Consider the following 19,017-nt stretch of genomic DNA (forward strand, 5'->3'; position numbering starts at 1 on the left):
AACTAGCTACTGCTATTTCTTAACAGTGGATAATATATTTATAAAAACATTACAACTTCTTGTATCTCTGTAAATAAAACAAAAACGCGAACCCCCTATTTTCGGTATATTTAGGTGATATCACGGTCACACCAGCGACTATGCAACTAGAAATGCCGGGTCAGTGAAAGATAACAAACAAACTGCTTTCGGCGAAAGAACTTAAGTTACGTTACAAATTTGAAGTAGGCGAGAGCACATAATGAACGCACTTCGTCACACGATATCCCTGGTATCGCTGGGCACCTTTCAACTGGTGCGCCGGACCAGGGGGCCCCACGCCAGAGGCTTTCTCCTCGGGACGGGACTGGGCCTGGCCAGCTTTTCGGCGGTCACGTACGCACATTCCGCGGAGGCGGTCAACCCAAAGGTCAACGGGGTGCAGATGGACACCTCGCGGTTCATGGCCGAGCCCATCACCGACTCAAAGGCACTGCTGGGGGACAAGGAGAACATGCGTCATCGCATGGAGATCCTGATCATGGAGATTCAGGCGGAGTTCTGCCGCGCCCTGGAGGCGGAGGAGAACTGTGGCCAGAAGTTCAAGGTGGATCGGTGGGAGCGGCCTGAGGGCGGAGGCGGCATCACTTGCGTCCTGCAGGATGGCGATGTGTTCGAGAAGGCGGGCGTCAATATATCCGTGGTCACAGGTTCGTTGCCCCCGGCTGCAGTACAACAGATGCGGGCTCGCGGCAAGAATCTGAAGGAAGGAACCTCTTTGCCGTTCTTTGCCAGCGGCGTGAGTGCCGTGATCCATCCGAGGAATCCCCATGTCCCCACCATCCACTTCAACTATCGTTATTTCGAAGTGGAAACTGCCAAGGGGGAGAAGCAGTGGTGGTTTGGTGGTGGCACAGATCTGACGCCCTATTACCTCTGCGAGAAGGACGCCTCCCACTTTCATCAGACCCTGAAGTCCGCCTGCGATGAGCACGATGCCACCTACTACCCGCGCTTTAAGAAATGGTGCGACGATTACTTCCGCATCAAGCATCGCAACGAGAGCCGCGGCATTGGCGGAATCTTTTTCGACGACATCGATTCGCCCAACCAGACGGCGGCCTTCAACTTTGTGTCAAGCTGCGCCAGGGCCGTGATTCCCTCCTACGTGCCGCTGGTACGAAAGCACAAGAATCGGGAGTATGGCAACAACGAACGCCAGTGGCAATTGCTGCGCCGCGGGCGCTACGTGGAGTTCAATCTGATCTACGATCGTGGCACCAAGTTCGGCCTATACACGCCTGGAGCCCGGTACGAGAGCATCCTGATGTCCCTGCCCCTGCACGCCCGCTGGGAGTACATGCACGAGCCCAAGTCCCAGTCCGAGGAGGGCAAACTGATGAAGGTCCTGAAGAACCCCAAGGATTGGGTCTAAGCTAGGTTTTTATTTTTAATTGTTCTTAAGAGGGAACCGGTGCCTTTTACACTATATTTAAAACTTAATGTGTACATATTGTAATTGTTGTTGCAAATAAACATGACAAAATGTTATTGTTTCCTATATTTGCAAAATTAGTTTATTCCATTCAACATACAGTATAAATTGGCAAATAATGCTATCAATTGGACTCAACAGGTAAAATAAAATACATAATGTTAATGAATTTTAATTTTATTACGCGTTATGATAATTCCTTAATGAAATGCAACAAAGTATGAACAAATTGAATAGATTTCAACATTGACTCATTAATTTGCTTATTAATGTGCACATGTATGTACATAATAAAAGGGTCTTGTACATTGGAAAATAAAGGTTTAACAATATAAAGTATATATGTATGTATGGTGCTGAGTCATGGTGATTCAGCAAAAAATCTAAAAAATTTCGATAATTTTTACCCAATACTAAAATCAAAATGAACATATACATATACATATATTTATTTTAAACAAGCATAGTCTAATATTACAGGACCTGTCGAAATAACTTGCATGTATGCATGCGTACATGTCTACTTTTGAAATTTTCATCAAATTTTTTTTGTACACAACTGTACCTCTGAAGTTTCAAGAACATACGAACATACATATATCATGTATCAATCGTCATGTATGGCTTGGCTTGCACGAACATACATAGCGTATTACTAGACCCAAATTTTGAGGTTATAGTTACCTCTATGTAATTTCCAGAAGATTCTCAAAACTGACGTCATTTTTATTCTTGCTTTAACTTTAAGGTTATGTTTTCCCAGATTTCGCGAATTCGCCGGCGTATTTGTATGCTTGTACTTTTCCCGCAAATTCAGTGGGCTCCGATGTGTATGTATATCAATTTGCACGCACACACGCGCACTGGACCCAGTCCTGCTCGCACAAAGACTTGCCATGCCAATGGCAATGTGTATGTTTGTGTGCGTGCGTGCTGTGTGGAAAGAGGGTCACAAAGCGGGAAATTCGCACCGGCTTTTCGTTGCAGAAGGGCAAAAACAAACGCCGATCAGGCGCAGGAATAAATAGCAATTTTGTGTAGTTTATAAAATGCTTTATTTACCATTTTCTTGTCTGCAAATGTTTTTGTTTGTATTGACACGCACACAGACGTATATAGTCTACAGTTGTACTAAAAGCATATTCAATCGATTCTTAGGGCCTGTTTTGATGAATTCTTCATGTTGTTGTTGTTGTGTTTTTGCTTTTGTGATTTTTCTTGTGTTTATTCTTTTTCGTTTTAAGTGTGTAAAAGGAGCAGTAACTAACTTAACTAAGTAATCTTAAGGAGCGCCACCAGTCTGCTGCTGGTAAACCTCGATGGTGTCACCCTCCTCCATCTCCAGCGAGGTCGGAGTGTCGTTCTCGTTGATGGGCTGTCCGTCGAAGCGGAAGCGCACCACCTGCATGGAGAGTCCTGCACGGTCGCAGTAAGCGTTCATCAGCTTCCTCAAGGGTGTGTGCTTCTTGATCTTGAACTGCACGACGGCGTTGTCCTGGCCGAGGACCTTCAGGTTGATGTGCTCGGTCTCACCTCCCTTCTTTTCGTCAGACATGTTGATTTTTTGGTTGCTTGATGAAGCTGTTGAGTGGTCAAAAAGGTTTTTTTTTCTTTTGCGGAGCGTCGAATGCCGGGCGTGCTGTACGAAAAAAACGAGGCAAAATGTCAATTTAAACACGCGCAAATCGGTAAACCACACGTAAAAACTAAGCACAATACCGCGGGGCAACAACTAATCACGCAGAAATGCAAAAATTTACCTGATTTTCTCACGTTCAGTGCTTGCTGATAAAAGTTGAAAATTATTACAAGCGGCTTCCTTTTGCTTCTGCTACAGCTACACGCCAAAAAAACTGGTGCTGGACCTACCTCGTTAACTTTTGCGATACTATCAGCGTGTATCGATACGCGACGTAATCGATATATTCGCCTGTCACCATCGATGTGACAGTAATTTGGTTTTCGGTCACGTTTTTCATAACAAGTAATGTTGAAATATGCCGAAAAACAATGAAAAAATATTCAAGCCATTGGGATAAAAAATGTAATGCTAAAAACCATTTAAACCAAATTAGAGAGTCAGTTTAATACAAATATCAATATTAATATTTAAATAAAAGTATTAGTATTGGACTGGTTCGTAAAGATGGATGTTACTGTTCAAATGTTTCATAGATTATAATGGCAATCCACGGTATCTATACCTATAATTAATTTTTCACATTACTTGTTAGCCAATGTTAGCATAAAATTATTTAACTATCGGCAAACATAAATTTTCCGAGTTGCTTGTAAGCCAGTGTACACAGGGCAGCATATAAATATTTAACTATCGGGGACATACGATAGGTAATTGCGTGATATCGCTTTATGGCAAAGGAAATCGAATTATTCTAAAGGACGGAAGAAAAATAAGTTATTGAGAAGTTTTGCTGTAACATTTGACAAGATTACGGCATAAGTTTATATTCGCATGCAAAATACAATTTGAATATTCACGTTTCTTTATGTTTCTGAGAGTCATTTATATCGATATATCGCCTATTGATATATGCAGTATGCCATTTTAGAAGTAAAGGTAGCGATCTGTTGATACCCATTATATATAATATATAATATAACAGGGTGCATAGGTACTTTTCAGGTTGGATAGCCGAAACCATTTTCATCGGTGTTACATTGATGTTCATTCTTAAAATTAGTCCGCTTATATTAATTTGCGACATATACGTATGTTTTCCAATAGAGGGCGCATTTAATGTCCATCGATTTCACAATGCGTTATTTGCAACAAATATAAATATTTTTGAAGAGATTTCAGGGACGCCACTGTATATCCTCTTATCCAGGACACATAGCCCAGTTGATCAAGCCAAAATTTTAAAAAAGCAAGTCATCTTGATGACGCCTTAGAAATGAAACAAGACTTTTTCGTGTAAGAAGGAATTCTTTTCTTTATTTGATCAAATCTAAATGTGACATTGATCCCTGTCCGCTTAATAATGGTGTAATAGGAAAAATGCCTAGCTACACGATAGTTTGTTTCCCGTAAGTCGCACGGTACGAAAAGGCAATTCCATGGATCCCTTCTGCCAAACAATACAGTACAAACATAAAAGACCCCCAGAATTTTGTCACCGTCCGCAATCCAAAGTAGAGGCTACCAGCTCGAAAGACCCCTGACCTGACCAACCACCAAGCAATCGTTACCAGTTACCAAAAGCAAACCTTTGCGCAGTTTTCTGTTCTATGCGAGTTTCCGCCGCGGATTCGTCTTCAGTACGATAACAATCAGCTGAACGTACATGAAAAGATCGAAATGGTAAATTGGTTACAGACATAATGGATGAATGGAGTAGATTGCCACAGACCATCGGAGCAGTTCGCAATGTGTACCAAACAGAGGAAAGCTCCCTTACACTAACTCACTCATCCATCCGATCCACGGCGGTCGAGCAAATCGTAATCTTACCGGAGCAAACTTACGGAAAGGTTTTGGTTTACAAAATTTCTTAGCCCGGACTCAACTTACACGCCACACCACCACACAACAGGCAACCCAGAGCGGAGGAGATTGGAAAAGTATCGGTAGCTGTCTTGATTCTAGAGCGGTCCTAGAACGGTAGACGCATGGATTAGTGAGGTTTGTGCGTAGACCAAATTACCTGATGTGGGCTTGGAATTTAGACTTGGACATTGGCTACGAATACTGGCGGAACTAATTTCCGTTTTTGGATTACTGTTTGTTTGATTAAATACTTATGCTTTTGCTTTCACACTAGTCAGAGTCAGATTTTCAATTGATTGAAAACTGCAAAAAACAGAGAAAATAAAAGGCACGAGTTAGTGCAAGGGTTTGTATTCAATTTGCGTTTTGTTCAGCTTATTATGTTAGGTGAGTTAGAAAATCCCAGGAACCACCATGGGATGGAGAACCATATAGTACGGTGTATGCGCCTCCGAAAGCGTTCCAGCTCCTGACTCTCCGTATTCCCTTTAACCCCCTTACCAAAGGTGGGGAAACAAACACATGAGGGCTAGCTTTATTTTACTTACTGTTTTCATATTCATTTGTTAAGAGTTACTTATAAGTTTAAATGATTTAAGCTACGCACACATTAGCGGATTCTGCGTTTAGCGGTCGGGTTCTCTATATTCTTGTTCTGCTTGGCCTTTCTCCAAGTGGTACCTTAAAATTTTTTGTGTAAAATGGATAGCTACGGTTAGGCTCTCCAGGATTGGTGTGCTTTGGAGTCGAATGAATAAATAGTTGCGACACACAGACGTCTGACTTCTAGAAATATTAACCTTGACACATCGCTCCAAGACTCTACTGACGCCACCAACTCGGGTCCCCGGAGTTCTGCTGGCCATTGTCGGGATTGGGATTCGTGCTGGCATTTCCACGCCCCAAAATGGGCGGCGGCGGCACACTGAACATATTGTGATGTGCAGGCGGCGGCCGGTACTTCTCCTCGTCCTCATCGTCGATTTCACGCTTGATGGTCGCGTTCTGGTAGTCAAATGTGGGATAGCCATCGTCGACGGGCTCCTCCTTGATCTTGATGACATCCATATCACGGAAGTCGGGCTTGCGCTCCTTGACATCGCCGCCGGATCCGGTGCCGCGTTCACGGTCCCTTCTCTCTCGCTTCCGTTCGCGACGCTCCCTGGAGGATTCGCGTTCGCGAGACTTGGAGCGCTTCTTTTTCTTCTCACGCTCGCGATCGCGATCACGCTCGCGCTCCCTGTCCCGCCGATCGCGGCGGTCGAACTCGTCGTACCGCTCCCGGCTGCTCGCTCGTCGTTTTCTGCGCTCGCGGGAACGGCTGCGCGAGCGACCGCTGCTAGCCACAGCGCCCCGTCCGCGATCTCGTTCACGGTCGCGGCGTTCCCTGGAGCGGGAACGTCGACGTTCCGCACCGAAACCGCGTCCGGGCCGGGCATCCAGGCCATTGGAGCCGCCGCCGCGTCCTGGACCCTCGCGATCCTCACGCTCCCGCTCCAGCCGGTAGCGCTCGCGTTCCCTCTCGTTGTCCTCGCGGCCGGAGTGCTTGATGTTGACATCGTTGCCGCCGCGACGCGTTCCACCCAGACCGCCGCCCAGGCGTCGGGGCAGCCAGCCCTTGACCGTGCGAGCCCGCTCCACGTCCACCAGGACGCGTTTGCTGTCGATCTTCTTACCATCGGCGTGCTTGTAGGCGGCATGCATGTCCCGCTCGTGCTCGTACTCGATGAAGGCGTAGCCCTTGGGTTTACCTGATTCCTGGTCGTGGATCAGGACGATCTTCTTGATGGGCCCATAGAACTCGAACTCACGCCGCAGCTTCGACTCGGACGTGTCGTAGTTGATGCGTGCAATGAATAGCGTGCGAAACGGGTCCTCCGTGGCATTCTTGATCTCTGTGGGGTCCCACAGCGCTATCTCACGCTCCAGCTTGTAGGCCACCTGTTCGGCCTTTTCGCGACGGCGTCGCTCCAGGCGCTCCTGACGCGTCTCAACCGTTTTCGGCAGCGGCGTGTCCTTGGGATCTTCAAAATCGGCCATGAACTTGGCCACTCCCAGGTAGCCGCGAGACTTCTTCTCGTGCGGCAGCTTGTCCACCGGCGGCATGAACGGGATGGGCTCCCGTGCCGCGAACAGCGCCAGCAGATTCGGCGGCAGATATTGGGTCATTTTGTGGTCTTTTTTTGTTTTGTTTTACCTTTTCCTGAAGCTCCTCGTCTGCAAGAAAAATGGTCCGTTTGAGGTTAGGTTGGAGTTTGTTTACTCCGCAAGGGAGAGTAAACGCTGGCGCAGCTCACCTTAAACAGCCATCCGCTTGGCAAGAATAAATCTGCGGTACTTCGTTTAAGTACCCGCAATATAATTCGGTCCACACCAATTATTTTCCCTATTTTCTTTAGTTTTTCGCCTGGCTTGAGTAGTAAGTGTGACCACCGCGCGGTCTATGAATTAAGCGGAAGAATTCTGCATGAAATACTGATAAGTACTTAAATATACTACTTACGTTATAAAATATAAATACCACAAAATGCTGGGTGTCTCGGACATCCAGAGTACAGAGTAGGGGTTCGAAACCATGCTAAAGGTAAGTTTCTCGGTTTCTCTTTTCTCGGTTTCTCTTTTCCTACTCGCTTTCAATTGCTATTTGCTACAACACTGGCTTGCTGCTATCATCATCTCGCTCGCACATTCCATAACTGAGTTTACGTTAAATTTTGTATTTTAAATTGAAGTTGTTTGTAAAGAAAAAACTTTCTTTGGGATATAAATTTTTGTAGCTGTCATCAATGGTTCTCAAAACGTTTTCTAATTGGTTTTTAGTTTTCTAAAATGTGTCCAAAGCAAAATTTATACAGAGATTACTATTGCTTTCCTTTCAATTAAAACCCTCTAAAATAAAAAATTGCACTATTATTTTTCTTTCTGAAATAAAAAATTTAAAGTTTTTCTGAAATCAATTGAGCGCGATTATGACCAGCTGGGAGTGCGTTTACTTAGCTGGATTACTCCGTGTGATCCAGTCCCTGGCGTTTTATTCAAGAAGTTCGAATAATCCGGCACCGCAGCTACCCTCGCTTATTGTGGGTCTTGCTGCAATGGATCTTATATGGGACACTTGCTTAGTTCCTCAGGAACTTCACAATCTGCCGGCAGTGATCAGGCGGATGTACGAAGTGCTGGTGTCATACCTGCTTTTGGGTATTGCCGTTCAGTTGTTCTGGAAGTCAGTGGATTTTATGTGTGTCATCCTGATGAGGGACATAATACTCGGCAACGGCCTCGTCTCGAAGATCGACTATAACAACTACGAGAGCTACTGGGTGGGCATGATTACTGTGCCGTTGTCCCTCCTGATCCTCGGATCAGCCGGCCATGGCATTGACTATTTCCACATGTTACACGATGGCCTAGTCCACGTGCAGTCGAAGGTTCAGCTGAGCTGGAAGGAGGCCTTGAGATACGTCACTTGCAATCCGAGGAAGTAGCTGTGCCGCATGGTGCCGTTTCTGGAGAAGCACAAGGATCTGGCACGCCGACAGCGTCAGCAATAAAGTGAAACTTGTGATAGGCATGCGAATTCAATTGGATTCGTTTGTTTCGTTTATTTTTTATACAGAAAATGCATAAAAGTAATTGTCATACATAATAATTAAATTGCTTTTATTTAAATTACAAAATAACGACTATATTTGATTTGCTTTTTACAGCACTCGCGCATTTGTTCAACAAGCTTGGACAAACTATATGGTTTGGAAAAATCTATCTTTATATATATATATATATATATATATTAGCATATATGTATTGCAATTTGGTACCGCGTCAAGCATGGTAAGTTCGAGTTTCTTGTATAGGTAAATAATACTTAAGATTAAAACAATATTTCATTCATTAAATTACGCATAAGTTCGACTTAATTTCATGTAGTTTGCATACCTAAAGAGCACATATGGGAGTTACTATTACTCGTATAAAAGCCATCTCATCTCCGCTCGACTTTGATCTCCAAAGCCTTGCATTAAGCCACGTAATATCCGAGATGGGGACTATAGATGGATCGTAGATGGACCGCAGCTATTACGTTGATTCAATGCAAGGCTCTCCAGTGAGTATTCTTCGGGGGGCAGTGGGCGTCACTGTTCTGACAGTGAGATTGCTGCTGCAACCCATTCGTTATTTATGACCACATTTTACATTAAAGCAGCTGGTTATCTGTAGTTTATCTTCGTTCTACTGCACTTCGCTATCACTATCACTCTTTTCTGAAAACAATAGATAATACTTTAATATGGAAGATGCAATGGAAGGGTAGCTGGTAATCGTACCCTTCTTGCCCGTGTAGGCGTGACGTTTCAGTCGGTCATATAAGTCTTCTTTAGTTCCGTAGAGCGAGGCATTGGACCTGGCCAACGTGCTCATCTTGCCGCCATGCAGACCTGTTGAGGATTAGGATGAAGCGAGGATTGACAATGATACTTCGTTTAGGGAATACTTACCATCCTTCATGTACGTTTCGTTGTAGAAGTTGGGCATCTCCCAGCCGTCCTCCTCGTCGTCGTAGTAGTGCGCATAGGTGCTGTGATGCGATGGCGCGATGGACTCCGCGTAGGGCGTGTGGGCGCCGTAGTAGAAGTTCACCTGCGAGCCGGTCTGGTCAATCGCAGGGGTTAGCATCTTCTTGGGATCCCTGCGCTTCGTGGAGCGCACGCAGATCATCCAGATGAGCAGGACAATGATAATGATAAAGATCACCGCTCCGGCAATGCCACCGGCGATGTAGGCAAACTCCGAGCGTTCCGCACAGTGGGGACCCGTGAAGGAGCCCACACAGCGGCAAGAGGGTGTGCCCTTCAAGTCCTTGACACACGCACCAGAGTTCTCGCAGAAGCCATCGCACACATCCGTACAGACCATGCCCGTTCCATTGAATCCTGGCTTGCACTCGCACTTGAAGTCCGACGTCTCCGGCACCATGATGCAGTAGGCATTCACGTCGCAGTGGGGCTTGCCCTCTGCAATGTGCTCGCACGGATTGGTGCACTCGCTCTTCGAGGTGGCGCCGGTGATTTTGGTGCTGTGGTTCGGTGGGCACTGCAGACAGGCGGTCTGCTGCGACTCCGACTGGTAGTAGCCCTTTCGGCACTCGATGCACATGTTCTGCGTGGCGTTCAGGTACGTACCCGCCGAACAGACGGGCAGTGTGCACTCCTCCACCGAACTGGCGCCCACCTTGGGCGTCGTCCTGCCCAGCGGACAGGCGGCGCAGGATGGCTGCACGCCCTGCAGGCGGTATGTGCCACGTGGGCAGGGCTCGCAGCGTCCATCGGCACCCAGTTGCTGGCCAGAGCTGCACTCGTCGCGACACTCCTTGCGTGACGTGGCCTCCGTGGAGCGCGTTGTCTGTCCCAGACCGCACAGCTCACAGCTGAAGGAACCCTCGTTGGGCTGGTAGAATCCATGGCCGCAGGAGCGGCACAGACCCGTTTCCGCGTCGAAGTACTTGCCGGCTGGGCAGCGCTCCTTGCAGTCCGCCGCTGAGCGTGCTCCCGGTCCGGCAGTGACTCCTGGTCTTCCCGCAATCACCGGGCACTTGCTGCACTGCAGCTGACCCGCCTCCGACTGGTAGGTTCCGCGCGAGCAGGCTATGCACGTCTTGTTAGCGCTGTCGTAGAAGGTGCCGATGGCACAGGGCACACAGTCGGGTATCATCACCACCTGGCCCACGGGACAGGCGTACTCCGAGCCCAGTTCCAGGGAAGCCGGATCTGGCACTGTGTTGGGCAGAATCTCCTGCACGGCGAACTGGTCGTCCTCGAGGATGAGCTTCTCCAGCAGCTGCTTGACACTGGATCGTTCGCCCGTCGATGTGTGCACCACAGGATCACTGAAGATGAATGGAAACAAGGTGGATTAGTGTTGGCTCAAGCGAAAGATCAAAAGCTTGTGATTAGAGAACAAATGTTAATGTCCAGATATAGTGTTACAAGATGGGATTATTAGACTGGGTTACATTGGTGGACACTGTTCTGGACACATGGTGGTAAGCTTTAAACTTGGGTTAGCACGCAGACATGCGGTATGGGGTTAGACAAGCATGGGGTTAGGTCGTTTGAGTTTGGTTCGATTGGATGGATTTTAGATTAGACTGAGTCGATTGCTGGTAGTACTGGGTGCAGATTTGATGCTGGGCAGATCGGGTGCATTGGTCGGATGTGGTTATGCGTGGGGTAAACCAACATAGGTGTGCTAGACATACTTCGCAGCCGGGAAGGCTATCTCCAGGGTGTATGTATCGCCGCCAGTTTGTTGGCGTCCCTGGCGACCCGTCAATGTCAGATCGTCATCCTCATCGCTGCAAATTGGGTTAACGAACACACAAAACACATATAGCATATACACAGTGTACACGGATGATCCTGAAGCGGATCAGAGGACATGCTGGACCGGCGTGCGGCGGTGGTTGGGATCTAGGTTCTCATGCAACTACTTACTTGACAACTGGCAGTTCGGCCTCCATCACATAGACTCCGCCATCCTTGGACTGACGACGCACACGGTTGTTCTGCGCACCTCGGTAGTGGTCGCATTTCACATCGATCCGAATGTCCTTGCATTCCCTGCAAATTCCAGGATGGACAAAATGGTTTAGAAATGGAGTAAAGAATGGAGGAAGGCGACGACATACCTTGTTCCCTCGATGGCATAGGAGCAGAAGTTCCAGTCCCTGTTCAGGCCATTAACCGAGTTGGTCACCTTCTGGCGGAGCACCGCCTGACCAGCCTTGTTGCACAGCACGTCCGAGGGGAAGAGCATCTTGATGCGGAACACCCGCTGGGCGGGCTTCGATGGTGAGCAGGATGGGTAGACCAGTGGCATCGAGGGTTCCCTCGTTGGTCGCCAGAAGCCTTCGGCTCCGCAGGTGTAGAACTCAGGCACCTGCTCCGAGAATCGAAGACCCGTATTACACGCGATCTCGCAGACCTTGAACTGACCACCGGCACCCCAATCCTTGCACACCTGTGATCCACCAACGGGATCAGCCAGCGCTGGACAGAAGTCGGCTGCAAAATAGATACATAGCAATTAAATCAACATCAAGGAGCTTCTAATTTTCCTTGTGGTACTTACTTAGCAGAGAAACCTTGAAGCTGCAGGATGCAGTGTTTCCAGCTGCATCGGATGCAATGTAGGTGATGTCGTAGGTGCCCCACAGCAATGTAGTTCCAGATCGGTGTCCATTTCGCTCGTAGATCTTGGTCACGCCAATGTTGTCGCTGAAGTGCGGCTCATCCCAGGTGACCACCGCGGATCCGTTCTTGGCAATCACCCACAGATCTCCGGGGCAGTGCTCCACCACTGGTGGCTCCTTGTCCACGACCAGTTGCTGGCAATTGGCGCCCGTGTAGCCCACTGGGCACTTGCGTTGTCCACATAGGGAAGGCACATTGCGCTCCACGCCGCCTGCGGTCACCTCATATCCCGCCCAGTTGAGGATGAGGCCGGGATAGAGTACCGGTTCGGATCGGCAGTCGCGCACCTGCTTCTGGATCTCCGACGTGATGTCGAGGGCTCTGGCCCACACCTGAGCCTTAGTTATTGTGCCCTGGAATCCAGAATCCGAGTAGGCCAGCTCATTGCTAAGTCCATACGGCTGTGGGAGACCCAGCACTGCCCAGAGATAACCGGGCAGAGAGCCACCGGGTCCGTACTCCATCTTGCTGGCAATCAGTCCCTCAGTGATCAGTTGAAGCTGTCCGGAGATTCCGTCCCAGACCACGGCTACATGATGCCACTGGCCGTCGTTGACGGAAGTGTACTCGCCGAAGCTCAGGAAGGCATCGGGTTGGTCCTCAAAGAGCGAAACCTGGACTCCACTGGAGTGGGCCTGGAGCAGCATTCGGCGCTGCTGGGTCATGCGGGCGGATTGCACGCCGTAGAGGGTGAAGAAGATGCCGCGATCGTCCTTCTGGGCAAACTGCACCCACATGGCGACGGTCAGGCTGTTCGCCTCTCCCGTGGGGAAGGGCACAACCTGGGCGGCGGTGGATCGCGATGGATCGCTGAAGTACAGATCGTAGTCCACTTGGATGGCCTTGCGGCAATCGTCTCCGGTCATGTTGAAGGGGCACTGACAGTAGAAGCCGTTGGTTAGATCCACGCACGAGGCGCCCGGCGGGCAAGAGTTGTCCTTGCAGTCCACGATGTCCTGTTCGCAATTGCGTCCGGTGAAGCCAGGTGGGCACTGGCAGCTGTAGCCAGCTCCATTGTCCACGCAGGTGGCTCCATTCTGGCAGACGTGCTCCTCGCAAGCGTCGTACTCGTACTGACACCCAATGCCCGAGTAATCCGCAGGACAACTGCAGTTAAGACCAGAGCCAAAGTCCTGGCACTTGCCACCGTGCATGCAAGGATCGCCGATGCAGCGTTCCGGAGCGGTCTCGCAGTTCTTGCCATCGGTGCCGCTGGGACAAACGCAGAAGTAGTCCTGGAACAGGTCGATGCAGCTGGCGTCGTTCTGGCAAGGCGCCTGAGCTCCGCACGTGGTCACCTGCTGCTCGCAGCGCATGCCACTCCATCCTGGCTCGCAGCCGCACTCAAAGCCACCGACGCGATCCCGACAGACGCCGTTGTTCAGACAGGGCTGCGCCTCGCAGTCATCGATGTCCGTGGCGCACAGAGGTCCCTTGAATCCGTCCCGGCACACGCACTCGAACTTGTTGTCCAGATCGAGGCAGCGCTCCGTGCCCACCGGATTGCAGGGGTCGCTCAGACACTCGTCGATCTCGGCCTCGCAGGAGAGACCCACGTAGCCAGGGCGGCACTTGCAGCTGAAGCCATCCAGCTGGTCCACACAGGTGGCGCCGTGCTGGCAGGGATTCGAGGCGCAGTCGTCGATGGTGTGCTGGCAGTTCTTGCCCGTGTAGCCGGGTTCGCAGTTGCAGCTGTAGCCGTCGACTAGGTCGACGCAGGTTCCCTCATTGGCGCAGGGTCGGTTCTCGCAGTCGTCGATGTTGATGTCGCAAGCGGAACCCATCCAGCCCGGGTGGCAGACGCACTCGTGGTCGAACAGGCGGTCAACGCAGGTGCCATGCTTGCACGGCTCCGACAGGCAGAGATCGATCTTTTGCTCGCAACGCTTGCCCGTGAATCCTGGCGGACAGGCGCACTGGAAGTCATTGACCAGATCTGTGCAGTTGGCGCCCAACAGGCAGGGATTCTCCGAGCAGTCGTTGATATTCTGCTCGCAGTGGATGCCCTCCCATCCGGGCACACACTCGCACTTGTAGCGACCCTGCTCCAAGGCCTGGCAGCTGGCTCCGTTTCCGCACGGATTGCCATTCGCCGTGCACGGATCGATGGTCACGTCGCACTGGTCGCCGGTGTAGCCACTGCGGCACAGGCAGGTCACGTTCTTGTAGCCCGGCTCGTTCTTGCACATGGCCCTGGCCGGACAGGTGTCGTTGCCACAGTCACTGGCCTCCTCCTGGCAATTGATGCCCGAATATCCAGCCGGACACTCGCAGCGATAGCCCTGCGGCAGATCCTTGCACTGGCCACCATTGTAGCAGGGCTGGGAGGCGCACTCGTCGATGTCCTGTTCGCAGCGGCGACCGGAGAATCCGGCCGGACAGAAGCACTGGATGTCGTGGCCCATGGGCACACACAGACCGCCGTGCTGGCAAGCACCTTCGCCACAGACCACTGGCTTGCACTGCTCGCGTCCCTTGGAGGCTGGTGAATCGGTTCTCATGTTACTCGGACACTCGTTGCAGCTCTGCGCACCCGCGGCTCCCTGGTAATGATGCAGTGGGCAGGGCGAGCAGGGTGCCAGTCCGGTGGCGGAGTAGGTTCCCGGCGCACACTTGGCGCGACACAGATCCTTGTTCGAGGCAGCCGGCTGGTAGGTGAAGCTCTGAGCCGGACAGGCCTGGCAATCCTTGAATCCACCGGTTGGTGGTTCGGCGGTGAATGAGTTACGCGGACACTCCAGGCACGGCACCAGTCCGGTGGGTGAGTAGGTGCCGTAACCGCAGACGGGAATGCAGTCCGCCTGCGACTTGGTGCCCTCCTCCTTGGTGTAGGTTCCGGCCGGACAACGCAGGCAGGTTCCCTGGCGGTCACGGTTCTGGTAATAGCCCCTCGGGCAGTAGGTACAGCTGTTCTGACCCTCGGACACGTATGTTCCGGCGGGACAGTGCAGGCAACGCGGCACATCGCTGGTGTCCATGTTCAGCACTTCGCCCACATTGCAGTTGAATCCTCGCGAAATCTGCGACTTAAGGGCGCGCAGAGGAGGACACTGGTTGCCGATGTTGGCTATGTTCAAAAGGTCATCGATCACGGCACTGGCATAGGGTACACTCAGATCAAAGATCAGGTTCAGCGTGGAGCCGCACAGGTCGTACAGCTGGGGCTGACGCACAGCGGGCAGAATGGAGAGGATGAAGTCCATCTTGACCACATTCTCCTCCAGCAGCATGGGGACCGACTTCACAAAGGTCACGTTCATGTTCACATTCACGGCGGAGCAGCGCTGCGAGAGCAACTGGTTGAGTCCGCCGTAGTGCTGTGCCAGCACCTCCTGGTACTGACCCAAACAGGATTGGGCCACTGCTCCGTTGGCGCGGTAGGTAATGGAGGCGGTCACGTGGTAGGCGGCCTGTTCCGTGTTCTCAGACACGCAGTCGGGCACCACGGACGTGGGACGCCACAGACGTGATGTCTCGCAGGAGAAGGTCTTCAGTGGTTCGCCGTCGGTGAAGCGGAATCCTGGCTTGCACGTGGCAATACACTCGATGCCGCGATCGCCAGGCAGGCAATTGATGGCACCATTAGCCGGCGGCTGGAGCTCCCAGTCCACGCAGGGCGAAGCCTTGACGGAGACCTGGAAGTGGCAGGCGGCGCGGTTATTGTACTTATCCGTAGCCGTGACAGTCACGTTTTCGAAGTTTCCGATCTTTATGTTGGCAGACTCGGGACTGAACTGCAACTTCACATCTCCCGTGTCGTCGGAGGTCTTGATCCTCTTGCGGGTATCGTTGAAGTTCACGGTGTAGCTGTCCTGGCGATCCACCAGCTCAATCACATAGCTCTGGGGGCACTGCAGCAGTGGTGGGGTGACATCGGGCACTGTGATGTTGATCTCGCAGATGGCCACATTGCCGTCGTAGTCAAAGGCCACATACTTTACAACCGTATCCTTGAAAATGTAGCTGGGTGTGCGGAAGTTCTGTGGCTTGATCTCCAGGCGGGCAATCGATCCGGAGTTGTCCACCGCCGTGGGTTCGGTGAAGTTAACGGGTAGAACTCCTCCATTCTCATCGCGACGCACCACAATGGGTTGCTGCGGGCAGTTCTGGAAGATCGGTGGTTCGTTGTCCACGCACGGGGAGTAGCCGTAGTCGTAGCCGAGGAGTGGTTCCTGCTTCGGCTCCTCGCAGCCCATCAACTCGAACTTCAGACAGGCGTTGTCCATGTAGCTCACTATTCCGAGGATCACGAAGCGAGCCTGCACGAACTTGGGCAGCGTGATCATGGCCAGCTCGCCGTAGTTGCCTGGATCCCGCATGGTCAGATTGAAATTGGGGAAGTACACCACGTAGTTCTCGCTCTCAGCCTGTTTGTAGAAGAACCGGATCTCCGTGGGCCTGCCCACAATGTCGTTGGTGACCACACCCTTCACCAGAATGGCCTTGACTCGGTAGATCTGACCCAGATCCACGCTCACATAGGTGAAGGCCTCCTGCTTGCCACACCAGCCAGTTGCCGAGTTGAGACGGATGTTCTTGGCCTCGTAATTGGGTCGCTCCGAAGTGGCATTGATGGCCGAGTCCGGAATCCTGCCGGAACTTAGTCCCAAAGGCTTGATGACCTTGCACTCTGGCTCGCGTATGCAAGTAATGGGTCGCGGATTGATAAGGATGTATCCAGGTCGATTGCAGCCGAAGTACACCTCCGAGCTCTGCTCATAGCTGCGGGCAATCTGGCGACCATCGGCCGGTCTTCCCGGATCCTCGCACACTGGTCCCTCGCAGCGAAGATCTCCAAAGTCCCAGATGCCATCGGCTCCACAACGAACCACATTGTCGTGACGACCCGTCTGTCCGGCCAACTTGAAGGTGTTCTGGCAGCCAAAGAAGAAGCTGCTCTGGTAGCGAGTGTCCACAAACTGTCCGTACTCTGCGCCAGGTGTGGGCATGGGTGAGTAGCAATCCACTCGGGGACAAGAGGGCTGCATTCCGGATAGCCAGTAGTCGGGTAGACCAGGCTTGGGGTCATACACGCACTGCCGGAAGCCGGAAGAGGCGGTGGCTCTCAGTTGGCGTCCTGGCGATCCGCACGTAATGGTTACATTGTCACGGAAGGGCACTAGCACGGATTCGGGATCGGGGCGGGCCACAGTCAGACCCTCCAACTTGTCATCGGGCAGGGAAACGCACTTGGCATCTGAAAAGGGACCATTTCATAGTTAGTAAAATAGGTATTCATAGAGGATCTGGATTTATAGCACTTACAATTGCACTCCGGTACGCTGGCGTTCCACTGACCGCTGGAGAGGCACAGGGCCGCCGAGCTGCCGCTCATGATGTAGCCAAAGTGGCACTGGAAGCGCACCACATCGCCGAAGTGATAGTCGTTCTTGTCGCTCAGAAGTTGGCCATTCTCGGGCGCCTCCAGTTCGGGACACATTAGAGGAACACAGGTCTTGTTGCGCTGATAGGTGTCCCCATCACGTTCGCCGGATTCGGAGCGCTCGATGTGATAGCCAGCCGTGCCGTTGGAGGTGTACAGCTGGTAGCCAGTGTTGCAGCCACAGGCAAATCCTCCCGGCGAGTTGATGCACTTCTGGTCACAGCCGCCGTTGTTCTTACTGCACTCGTTGATATCCACGCAATCCAAGCGCGTGCAGCCCATCAGCTCCATGCGCAGACAGGGGGCACCCACGTAGTCCTGGATGCGGAAGCGAATATAGCGAGCTTCGATGGGCAGCGGCAGGTTCAAGATGGAGAGCGTGGGCTCCAGGATGCGGAACTCAACGGCGGTGCCGTCGGGATTGGCATAATCCTTGAACACATCCGTCAGATCGTTGGTGTACTGCAGACGCACCGCCGAGCTGAAGGCCACATTGCCATCGGGGCGCTGCACGGACATGGTGCGGAAGCCACGCAGAATGGTGGGTGCCTTAAGGTCGATGAGTATCCAGTTGGCACCAGGCTCCGAGGAGCCACCGCACCAGCCATTCGTGTTCAAGCGCAGCTGCTCCTTGCTGTAGCCCGGCTCACTGACCGAGGTGGTGATGCTGTCATCCGGAATGCCTCCATTTCCCAAGCCCAAATCACCGACGGGCCGGCACTCGGTGGTAGCCGTGAATCCCGTCCTGCACTGGCAATGGAAGGAGCCGTTCGTGTTCTGGCACTCGGTGGTGGTTAGGTCGCACTGCGAGGAGCTGCACTCGTTGATGTCTTCGCACGTCGGCGGCTGCTCGAACTTCTGCGCCTCGCTGCAGCGCATAATGTTGCTGCCGATCAGCTTGTAGCCCTTGAAGCACTGCACCCTAGCCTCATCCCCGAAGAGGTAGGCTCGCGTCGAGTCCACCACAAAGCCGTTGGCAATGGTCGGGAATTCGAAGCACCGCTTGCGCGTGCATCTTGGAACATCTCCACTCCAGGTGCCGTTGGACATACAAGTTAGCACAGGGTGGCCATTGCGCTCGTAGCCCGGCTCACACTCATACTGGACAATGGTTCCGTAGCTGCGACCACCTCCATTCAGTAGCGTCACGTTGGCGTGGGCCACCTCCGGCAGGGCTGCGCACTGGGAGGCCATGCAGTGGGGCTGTCGCTCCCAACGCCCATCTGGCAGGCAGGAGATCTTCTCGATCGGAGCACTCGAGGCGAAGGCGAAGCCGGCGTAGCACTGGTACATCGCTATACCGCGATAGGTCACGTTCGAGGAGCCAATGGAGAAACCGTTGTCGATTTGTGGCACAGGACCGCAGTAGACCTCTGTGTATGGGATTGCAAATCGATCAGTT

At 51.7% G+C, this 19,017-nt stretch overlaps 5 protein-coding genes across 7 annotated transcripts in view; 2 read left to right on the forward strand and 3 right to left on the reverse strand.

Moving 5' to 3' along the window:
- Positions 1-140: 140 nt before the first annotated feature.
- LOC6611477 (oxygen-dependent coproporphyrinogen-III oxidase) lies at positions 141-1,530 on the forward strand. Its single transcript, XM_032724842.1, has one exon. It carries the CDS (start codon positions 242-244, stop codon positions 1,412-1,414), a length of 1,173 nt encoding a protein of 390 aa, XP_032580733.1. The 5' UTR covers positions 141-241; the 3' UTR covers positions 1,415-1,530.
- A 980-nt stretch (positions 1,531-2,510) lies between these two features.
- On the reverse strand, positions 2,511-3,344 carry LOC6611478 (small ubiquitin-related modifier 3). Its single transcript, XM_002035983.2, has 2 exons — positions 3,235-3,344; positions 2,511-3,113 (listed from the first exon to the last, which is right to left on the reverse strand). Exon 2 carries the CDS (start codon positions 3,027-3,029, stop codon positions 2,757-2,759), a length of 273 nt encoding a protein of 90 aa, XP_002036019.1. The 5' UTR covers positions 3,030-3,113; positions 3,235-3,344; the 3' UTR covers positions 2,511-2,756.
- A 1,057-nt stretch (positions 3,345-4,401) lies between these two features.
- On the reverse strand, positions 4,402-7,430 carry LOC6611479 (U1 small nuclear ribonucleoprotein 70 kDa). 2 transcript variants are annotated; one of them, XR_004362127.1, is made up of 3 exons: positions 7,280-7,430; positions 5,140-7,199; positions 4,402-5,088 (listed from the first exon to the last, which is right to left on the reverse strand). XR_004362127.1 is itself a non-coding variant. In XM_032722274.1 (2 exons), the coding sequence occupies exon 2, from the start codon at positions 7,149-7,151 to the stop codon at positions 5,805-5,807; it is 1,347 nt and encodes a 448-aa protein (XP_032578165.1). In that variant the 5' UTR covers positions 7,152-7,199; positions 7,280-7,430; the 3' UTR covers positions 4,402-5,804. The 2 variants fall into 2 exon arrangements, 1 of the variants encoding a protein (XP_032578165.1); XM_032722274.1 differs by having other exon boundaries at positions 4,402-7,199.
- A 369-nt stretch (positions 7,431-7,799) lies between these two features.
- On the forward strand, positions 7,800-8,554 carry LOC6611480. Its single transcript, XM_002035985.2, has one exon. The coding sequence runs from the start codon at positions 7,952-7,954 to the stop codon at positions 8,465-8,467; it is 516 nt and encodes a 171-aa protein (XP_002036021.1). The 5' UTR covers positions 7,800-7,951; the 3' UTR covers positions 8,468-8,554.
- Positions 8,555-8,559: 5 nt separating this feature from the next.
- LOC6611481 overlaps positions 8,560-19,017 on the reverse strand; it is a 28,573-nt gene continuing 18,115 nt past the window's right edge. Inside the window, exons 6-13 of one of the 2 annotated variants that reach the window (XM_032713997.1) lie at positions 17,498-18,988; positions 12,111-17,429; positions 11,668-12,043; positions 11,474-11,599; positions 11,239-11,334; positions 9,479-10,866; positions 9,308-9,418; positions 8,560-9,244 (exon numbers count right to left, since the gene is read on the reverse strand). In XM_032713997.1, coding sequence (XP_032569888.1) covers positions 9,213-9,244; positions 9,308-9,418; positions 9,479-10,866; positions 11,239-11,334; positions 11,474-11,599; positions 11,668-12,043; positions 12,111-17,429; positions 17,498-18,988 — 8,939 coding nt within the window. In that variant the 3' untranslated portion in view covers positions 8,560-9,212. The remainder of the gene's footprint in view (positions 9,245-9,307; positions 9,419-9,478; positions 10,867-11,238; positions 11,335-11,473; positions 11,600-11,667; positions 12,044-12,110; positions 17,430-17,497; positions 18,989-19,017) is intronic. The other variant, XM_032713998.1, reaches the window with a different exon arrangement.

This window comes from Drosophila sechellia, chromosome 2L (assembly GCF_004382195.2).
Source record: "Drosophila sechellia strain sech25 chromosome 2L, ASM438219v1, whole genome shotgun sequence".
Lineage (NCBI taxonomy): Eukaryota > Metazoa > Arthropoda > Insecta > Diptera > Drosophilidae > Drosophila > Drosophila sechellia.

Bases quoted from the DNA above. Each gene is read 5' to 3' on its own strand.
- LOC6611477 (XM_032724842.1), top strand. From the start codon at position 242: ATGAACGCACTTCGTCACACGATATCCCTGGTATCGCTGGGCACCTTT.
- LOC6611478 (XM_002035983.2), bottom strand. From the start codon at position 3,029: ATGTCTGACGAAAAGAAGGGAGGTGAGACCGAGCACATCAACCTGAAG.
- LOC6611479 (XM_032722274.1), bottom strand. From the start codon at position 7,151: ATGACCCAATATCTGCCGCCGAATCTGCTGGCGCTGTTCGCGGCACGG.
- LOC6611480 (XM_002035985.2), top strand. From the start codon at position 7,952: ATGACCAGCTGGGAGTGCGTTTACTTAGCTGGATTACTCCGTGTGATC.